The sequence below is a fragment of the Nematolebias whitei genome, chromosome 6, assembly GCF_014905685.2.
Source record: "Nematolebias whitei isolate Nwh7 chromosome 6, NemWhi1, whole genome shotgun sequence".
NCBI classification, from domain to species: Eukaryota; Metazoa; Chordata; class Actinopteri; order Cyprinodontiformes; family Rivulidae; genus Nematolebias; species Nematolebias whitei.
In genome coordinates this window covers 44245553-44254718 of record NC_056503.1, presented here as the reverse complement: position 1 = coordinate 44254718, position 9166 = coordinate 44245553, and the positions used below count along the sequence as shown (strand labels likewise).

The following is a 9166-nucleotide window of genomic DNA, read 5'->3' as shown; positions in this document are numbered from 1 at the left end:
ATGTAACTCCAGGGAACATCGTATAACTCCAGGTGACATCATGTAACACCAGGTAATACCAGGTAACATCAGGTAACATCATGTAAATCCAGGTAACATCATGTAACTCCAGGTGACGTTATGCAACACCAGGTGACGTCATGTAACACCAGGTGACATCATGTAACACCAAATAACATCATGTAACACCAGGTAACATCATGTAACTCCAGGTAACATCATGTAACACCAGGTAACATCATGTAACACCAGATAATATCATGTAACTCGAAGTAACATCATGTAACACCAGGTAACATCATGTAACACCAGGTAACATCATGTAACTCCAGGTAACAGGTAATATGTAACACTAGGTAACATCATGTAACTTCAGGTAACATCATGTAACACCAAGTAACATCATGGTAACATCAGGTAACTCCTTGTCTCTGCATCTGTACCTCTGTGTAGAGCAGGAAGCGGACCAGGCCCTCACTCAACTTCTCTCTGCCCTTGCGGGTCCCCCCCTGGTTTGATGGCTCTCCTGTTGAGTTCTGACCCAGCTGTGTCTGCAGCAGGCGCTCCCACTCAGCTCTGAGGCTCAGGGCTGAGGACAGAACCCTCAGAGCCTCCTCAGGCACCTTCAGTTCCAGCTCCAGCCAACCGTCCACCACCAGCCGCGTACAGTCAGCGTTGGTGTCCAAGCTGTTGGCTACCAGCAGCAGAACCTGGAGAACCCATTAACGAGCAGAACATCAGTTATTCTCACAGTTGTTTTCACCTTCCTTCCATCTGGTTAACCACCCAGTTATTTGTTCTCTTCCAGCTGTTTTAACGTTACAAAGAAGACCAGAACATCTGATACCGACCTGCAGAGCTGGAACCCGAACACAGTTGGACAAATAGGGCCTGTTGGTCTCCAGCAGAGTGACGAAGGCCAACAGCTGGTGTTTGCTGCTGTCCCTCCGATCAGGGCCTGTAGGGAGGAAACACAAACGAAGAAATAATAATAGTTTACATTTTAAGACCATAAACCAGGAGTCACTGAAGATTTTCTGAACTTCTCTGAGCTCACTACTTTTATAAAAACTCAGAAGAGATGGAGAGATTGCTTTACTCATCACAATCCGACCGGTATTCTCAGTTACTTCGTCTCTAAATGAGGTTTACCCATTTCTCTGCTGTCGTCCTCAGGTACGTGCAACACCTCCGGATCACTGGCAAACACGCTGGTTGGGTGGATCACCACTCCCTGCTTGTTCCTGGTGTGAAACACCTTCAGAGCAGGAAAAAATAAAAAGTAACTATGAACGTTGATTCCTAAAAATGAACACTACTGCAGCAGACTCTGTGCTTTGCACTCATTTATATGTCAACACGTCTAGCTCCTAGCTTTTTTTAGCTAGTGTTTTGCTACTTTAAGCTTCTAAATACTGTTCCACTATTTCAGTTTTTATGTTTTTTTAAACTCCCAGCTGCCATTTGACTACTTTAAGCTATTTTTTTTGCCATTTTATATGTTAGCTAGTTTTTTTTTTTTCAACTTTTAGCTTCCAATGAACCCTTTGCTACATTTAACTTTTAGATAGATTTTATTTTAGGCTTTAAGCTAGTGTACTGCTACCATTAGCTTTCATATACTATTCTGCTACTTTTAGCTTCTAGCTACATTTCTGCTACTTTTAGCTTTTAACAAGCATTTCACAATGTTAACTTTTAGTTAGATTTTTGTTACTTAAGCCATTTACTATAGCGTTTTACTACAATTTGTATTTTTACCTGGCCCCTTTTAATTTTTGATTTTAGCTAATGTTTTACTACTTTTAGCCTTTACCTAGACTTTTGCTACTTTGGGCTTCTAGATACTGTGTTGCTACATTTATCTAGTCTTTTGCTACATCCAGCTCTGAGCTAATCTTTTACTGCTTTTAGCTAGTGATTTGCTACTTTTAGCTTGTCTTTTGTCACATTCAGCTTGTAGTTAAAGTTTTGTGCCACTAATTTAGTTTTTATTGAGATTTTTGTTACTCTTAGATGATCATCAGCCTTTACCTACTGTAGCTTTAGCTTCTGGCTAGCCTTTTGTTACTTTAGCTTTCAATTAGACTTTTGGCAACCCCTTAGCTACTTTAGCTTTAACATTTCAGTTTCATCTTCTTCGGCTAAGTCATTCAGTGCACTTATTCACACTGCAGTTGCTTTTAGCCTTTTTTGAGCCCGAGGGTTTTCTTCGCCCACGTGGCGGAGGTCAGACCTGCTCAGACTCTTTGCGGGTGGAGTTGTGCTCGTCGGGCAGGGCCAGCTGAGGGTAGAGGCCTCGACAGACCAGCAGCTTGAGCAAGGCCTGCTGACGTGAAGACAAGTCCTGACTGATGTTGACCGCCTCCTGGAGCGCAGACACGTTGTGACGCAGCTTAAACTTCACTTCCTGTTTCAGAACAAACAGAACCACAGAAAGAGTCAGAGGGTCCCAAACTTCACAAAAACAAATTCACCTCCGAGTCAAAAACTGATCCTGATACCACAGGATCTCCTCCTATAGAAACATAAACTATAGGATAATAAATTAAATAATAAATACATTATTGAATCAACAGCACAGTCTTTAACCAGTTTTTATAAACCTTTAGACGACATATCTGTGTTTACGTCCAACATTCTGAGTTCACCTGTATGTCCACATCCTGTCCCGGTCCCTCCTTGTCTTTCCTGCCTCGCCTTCTGTCCTCTGTGTCCGATCCAGAGGAGAACTCTCCGTCCTGGCCCTCTTCCAGCCTCAGGACTTTACGTTTGCTCCCCTCCTGCTGCTCGTGATCTCGTTTCATCTGATGCAGCTTTCTCCTCTCCGTCAGCCTCTCCCTGCGCTGCTCGCGGCCACCACCAGAGGGCGCGTGGTCCTCGGACTCCAGCAGGCCGTGGCTCCTCAGCAAGTCCTATAAACCAACAAGGGACTCATTTATGAGGAATTCAAGCTAAAAATAACATTTCAATGAAAGTGCTGCATCTAAGGAGGTCCCCACCTTAAACTGTCGGCGCAGGTTGACCATCTCATACAGACGCTGCTCCTCCAGGCCTCTCCTCCTGCACCACTTCCTGGAGCCGCCACCCCGCTCCCCTTTCACCTGTCGAGTTCAAACTCATCAGTGCTCAGTTGCTTCCATCAGAATCTAAATCCAGTTCGTGTGACATTTACCGACCTCTACCCAGGCATTGAAGGTGTTGAGCAGGGTAAAGGGGTCTCCCTGGTTGCTGTGCAGCGGCTGGCGAGCGGTGGCGCAGTCCGGGTTCTGCTGTGAGCTGCGCAGGAACGGCGACTGAACGCTCAGGGCGGCTGCCACAGTCAGCATGGGCTCCACCAAGTTAAACAAAGATCCCAACACCAGCATCTTCCCTGCGAGGATTCAGACACACCGAACTGAAACTAACGTCACGAAACACCAGGAAGGTGTTCACGATTACGTCCGGCTGTTTTTGGTAAAAGACATTGTGTTCTTTCAGCTTAGTGTCTGTTGGATATACGACTGCGAGTCCCTAAATATCTTCCAACAAAAGCAAAAACTCTTCAATTACTTCAACTTTTGTTTAGTTTTGATCATGAGCAAGTCTTTCTGATTCATGTTATCAGAATGATTTGCCATTTTACATTTTATTTCACCCGAGGATCGTCCTTAAACGTGTTGAAAAGCTTTAATTTTCACGTGTTTCTGTCAGATTGCACTGTGTGGCCTGAAGTCAGATTAATTATGGAGCTAACGGGCTAACAAACTAACCAGTCAACTTTTTGAAGTACTTTCATACAAAACTGGATTTGCAGGAAGTTCTTTACAAGAGCACAAACAAGATATCAGATGAACTCCAATAAGTTTGAGCGCACTTATTAAACTCCATACGCAGCTTTATAGAACTTAGTCTTTCATAATAATCAATATTTATATTATGAAATCATTTTAAACTGCTCCACCATTTTACATTTTTTGTTGGGACAAAATTTGAATCATGTGAATGTTTTTAAATAAGCAGTTGAAGTTTTGAATATCCCTTTGGGATGTTTGAAGAAAATACCTACGTACCTAAACACCCACCCATCAATCCACCCATCAACCATTAGTGCTCATGGTGTGTGTTGTGAATGACTCTCAGCTACTACCACACCAAATTCCTGCTCAGTATCTGTAAAACTGACCAAGTTGTTGCCACCTTTTAGTTTGTTGAAGTCAATCAGCTGTGGCGGCCATCTTGATTCAAGTTGACTCCTAAAGTTAGTCAGGTTTAGATGTACGTTGAGTGATAACTCTCTGGGCGTTTCATTAAGATCCGTTCAGTGGTCCGTGAGATATTTTGCTAACGGACAAACCAATACACAAGCAAACGATCGCCCACTTCTCATGGCGGCGGGTGAAAACAAGCAGCAGAGATCTGATCAGATTTTACCTATGACCACGTCAACAGGCAGCTGAGCCAGCAGACTCCCGATAGATGTCAGTTCGTTACGGCCGTCTAGCGCCCCCTGCTCCCTCAGATACGTAACCGCAGTCTGGATACTCGCAGTCGGAGGTGGATCGATGAAGACAAACGACAGAGGATCTCCAAGACTCATACTCTTCATCTGCAGAGACAAAACTTCATCGATGAACTGTGAATGTATTTATTTCAGTTATCATTTCTTCTGAGTTCATCAGAATGCTCCCACCTGGAGGATCAGCGAGTCCAGAGCCACCCTGTGGATCTCAGGGACAGGATATGGAGCAAAGGCGTTGTAGTCGGACTCCGAGTACAGACGGTAACAGACGCCTGGACCCGTGCGTCCGGCTCGGCCTTTCCTCTGCTCAGAACTGGCTCGGCTGATCCAGAACTCCTGCAGACGCTGCATCTTGGCCTTCGGATCAAAACTCATTTCCTTCACCTTTCCTACAAAACAAAACTTCACTCACACCAGCACCTTAACTGAGATCATCACATGGAGGAGTTTCAGAACTTCAGCTGCGTAAAAACAAGTTTTACTAAAGAAATACTGAATGACTGAGGCCACAAGACGCAGAACACTAGCTAAAGGCTAAAAGCTAAAAGCAGCAGAACGTTGCCTTTAGCAACAAAACACTAGACAGTAGTTCAAAGTTGCAGAACAGTAGCTCACAGTATCAAAAGGCTAGCTAAAAGCTAAAAGTAGCGAAAGCTTAACTAAATGCTAAAAGTAGCAGAAAGCTAGCTAAAAATGACAACACTAAAAGTTTTTCAAAGTGTCAGAACAGAAGCTACAAGCTAAAGGTAAGAAAAGGCTAGTCAAAAGCAGCAAAACACAAGCTTAAACCTGAACGTAGCATAAAAAGGCAAAAACAGAGCTGGTCCACTGAAGCAGATTCAAGGAGGAAAATCTTTTTAAAGGAATTCAAAACATCAATAATAATCAATGTAAAGTTAAAGTTTTTAAAAATCTAAATGTTACAAAACGAAAGGTGACAGCTGCCATCTCCTGAACGAGCTGAACGTTGAATGACTAAAACGGCACAAAGTGTTAGACTGAAAGAAACGTACTGAAAACCTAAACAGCGACAGAACCAGAACCAGAACCAGTTCCACACCTGAGTCAGCGACGAAGCGAACTCCATCTATTGTGACTGACGTCTCGGCAATGTTGGTGGAGATGATGCACTTTCTCACACCAGGCGGAGAGATGTCAAACACCTGTGGATCAACACAAGTTTACGTTTACACAAACGAATCCTTCCTGTAAAAATCAAACTCCAGCGGTTTGAGGCCGGCCGTGCCTTGTCCTGCTGAGCCAGGGACAGGGTGCTGTGCAGAGGTAAGACGATCCAGCGACGAGTGTGTGTGGCGTAAATCTGACAGGCCTCCTGGATGGTGGAGATCTCCGCCACGCCGCTGAGGAAGAGGAGCAGGTCTCCTCGCTCCTCCGGAGAGTAACGCTGATCGATGCCCTGCAGGATCCGGAGGTACGGCCTGGGGTCCAGTTTCTCTGAGCGGGAGGGCTGCTCCTCAGGGGGAATGGGCTGATAAATCACCTTAAGACAAAAAAAAAAAAAAAAAACAGAGAAAACTTGTAGATGTGGTTGTTTTCTAAATGAACAGAGAAGTCATTGTAACGTTATACTTTTCAAAATATTTACCTTTATTTACAAATAATTTTAAATTCCTGCAAAAATGTTCTCATGAAATCTGCTTCAGCATATTTATCTTCTTGCTTTAGCGTTTTTTAATCTTCTTATGCTACTTCTAATTTGTGGCTAATTTTCAGCTTTTTCTAATTTCATGTTTTAAATATCAATGCGATACTTTTAGCTACTGTTCTACTACATTTAGCATGATTGTTGCTAATTTTAGCTTTTAGCTAGCCTTTTGCTACATTTAGCTTATAGAAAACATTTGACATTTTTCTACTTATTGTTTTTGGTTAGCCTTTTGCTTTTATCTTTTAGTATTTTGCTACTTTTAGCTATTAGTTACTGTTTTATTTTTATTTTTTGCAATTAAATACCCTTTTGCTACTGCTAATTTTTAGCTATCATATAGCAATTTTTTGCTAACCTTTTGCTACTTTTTCTTTTGGCAAGAGTTTATCTGATTCTACCTTTTTGGTAGGACAAGTGTTTTGCTCCTTTCAGGCAACATTTAGCTACTTTTAGATTATCTACAGTTTCACAAATTTATATTCTAGCCAGTTTTTTTTGTTGCTTTATCATGTAGCTAGTCTCTTGCTACTTTGAGTTTTTAGCCAACTGTAACTGTTACATTTGGCGTTTAGCAGGTAGTCTGTTTCTTTTATTTGTAACACCTCAGTTTCAGCGTCTCCAGCAAACGTCAGCCGTCATTCAGCTCTCATGTTTTTACTGATTTTGTCACATAAATTGCATCAGGATTTCTTTAGATAACATCAGAACAGAAAACATTTAGACCAATCGTAAACTTGTTTGTCTTTGAACGTGTTAACCTGAAAGCTCAATGTTTACCTGGATGGGAAACAGCCTCCCTGGAACCTGCAGCACAGGAGCGTTGTCGAAGTACTCGGAGAAGAGTTTGATGTTGATGGTGGCCGACATGAGAATGAGCCGCAGGTCGGGGCGGTCCTTCAACAGAGAGCGAAGGACCCCGAGGAGAAAGTCGCAGTGGAGGTGTCTCTCATGGACCTCGTCCACGATCATCACCTGGTACTGAGACAGCGACTTCTCCTGTTGGATCTGTCGCAGCAGGAGACCCTCGGTCAGGAAGAGCAGCTTGGTGGACGTGGTCCGAGTGGTCTCAAAGCGGATCTGGTACCCAACCTGAAGAAAACAGAAGATACATGATCATAGCTTGTAAACACTTTTTTTTAGTCAGGCAATGAGCTTAGCAAAAAATAATGTGTACAAGTATAGAATTTACACATTATTTTACTCAAGGTCCATCATTTGAGCCATGTCATGTTGACACTGTCCTTCAGAGAACAACATCCTGATGAGGTCATCTCAAAAGTCTACACATGGAACATGAGGCAATAACATTTTGAAGACATGAACAAGTTTAGCTATTTTTTTCTGTTATCTCCACACCTGTAAGCTCCTTAAGCCAACTATATAACCCAGTACCTTTTCTTACAGTTCAGCTAGAATAAAAATTAAAGAATACAAACTAAAGGTGGTCCATCTAAATATCGGTGTTGTTTTGTGCCAGTATTTCATGGATTGGACGTGTTTTGGTTGAATTTCCTTCAAGATCAGTTGCTGATTTTGATGTGTCACTTTAAAGTTGTATAAATGTTCAGATTATGATTTGTAAGATTAAACTCTTCTATTTGTTCTTCTAAGACTTACTTTTGATCCATACTGGTTGAGGCTCTCAAAGCTGACCCTCTTTGCCAGAGAGATGCAGGCAATACGCCGCGGCTGAGTGCAGGCGATGTGGCTGAAGCCAGCTGAGAGGAGGTACTGAGGCACTTGGGTGGATTTCCCACAGCCTGTGTCTCCTGCCACCACGACCACAGAGTGAAGTCGAACCAGCTCCACGATCCGGTCCCGGTACTGGAAGATGGGAAGGTTCTTCTGCTCTCGGCGAAGCTTGGCCAGCTTTCCAAAGCTCTGCTTCTGGCTGAAGTCCAAGAAGTGCAGCAGGGTCAGGCGACAGTCTGAGATCTCCTGCGACCCCGGTCCTGAAGATCTCTGCCGGTTTCTGTGGTCCGACTTCCCCAGCCTCTCCTCGATGTCCCTGCTACACACAGACACATTAATCCTGTATCGAGCGTCGTACTCTTTAGGAAGACCAAGATCTTCAGCTTTGCTTCTGTCTGTCCCCTCCTCTATGGAGTCCTTTCCAGAACCAGACATGTCTCTTTTTGTTCTGAACCTCTGGAAACGGTCAAAGAAAGCCCAGAACTCTTTGTGTTCGGGACTGCCAGCCTGGATGTAGTCATTCTCACGGAAAAAGATCCCATCCAGCTGGGCTCGACACTGCGGGCTGTCCCAGTCCCAACTCCGGCTGTCCCTCCTCCTGTCTGAGTCCATAGTTACTGGGAGTCTCCTTCAACACAAACAATGGACTTCAAGTCGGTGCTGATATTCTACGGACATGCAGCTGTTTGATAAACCTGCTGAGGTACAGAGGAAAACAGACCAGATGACGAGGAGCTCAGATCCATAAATAAAACACTAATATTTCCTGTTTATGTATCAGAACAGAACCGAACACAGGTCCGGAACAACACGTTAAACTGCTGCGTGCTAGTTCCTGGATAATTATAAGTAAAGACTTTGAACAAAAATTAAACAACTGAATTAAAACATGTCGGCCATAAAACCGCAATTACACCAGCAGGGGAACAATAATACAGGAGGACCATTTCCGTTCCGTTTCTTAAAACCGTCCGGAAAGATTGTAATAATCATTTCCGGTCGCAGTGTTGTTAGTTTATTTCTGAGTTTTGAGACTAAAATAAAGTCAAAAACAAAATCTAATTTACCGGTAATCTAAAACCAAATATAAACGAATGACGTCTAACATATGCGGTTTGTATATTTTTATAATATGAACAGTTTAAAATAGAAGTTCATGTAATGGTTGTTGCCTCCTCAAACTTATCAAAAGTGGTACATTCCAACTTATTTCACTTGAACAGATCAACTTAAGCAATCAAATAAAAACTACACCCACTGGGATAAAATAAATAAAATTATGGTTTTATTAACTAGTTTCGTTG

At 42.9% G+C, this 9166-nt stretch overlaps 1 protein-coding gene across 1 annotated transcript in view; it reads right to left on the bottom strand.

Moving 5' to 3' along the window:
• Nucleotides 1-8474, bottom strand: part of dhx34 (DEAH (Asp-Glu-Ala-His) box polypeptide 34) — an 11061-nt gene extending 2587 nt beyond the window's left edge. The window contains exons 1-13 of the mRNA XM_037677647.1: nt 7788-8474; nt 6948-7259; nt 5748-6002; nt 5562-5664; nt 4673-4890; nt 4414-4588; nt 3180-3373; nt 3003-3104; nt 2652-2915; nt 2237-2410; nt 1153-1258; nt 852-958; nt 444-710 (exon numbers count right to left, since the gene is read on the bottom strand). Coding sequence (XP_037533575.1) covers nt 444-710; nt 852-958; nt 1153-1258; nt 2237-2410; nt 2652-2915; nt 3003-3104; nt 3180-3373; nt 4414-4588; nt 4673-4890; nt 5562-5664; nt 5748-6002; nt 6948-7259; nt 7788-8474 — 2964 coding nt within the window. The remainder of the gene's footprint in view (nt 1-443; nt 711-851; nt 959-1152; nt 1259-2236; nt 2411-2651; nt 2916-3002; nt 3105-3179; nt 3374-4413; nt 4589-4672; nt 4891-5561; nt 5665-5747; nt 6003-6947; nt 7260-7787) is intronic.
• Between the last annotated feature and the right edge of the window lie 692 nt (nt 8475-9166).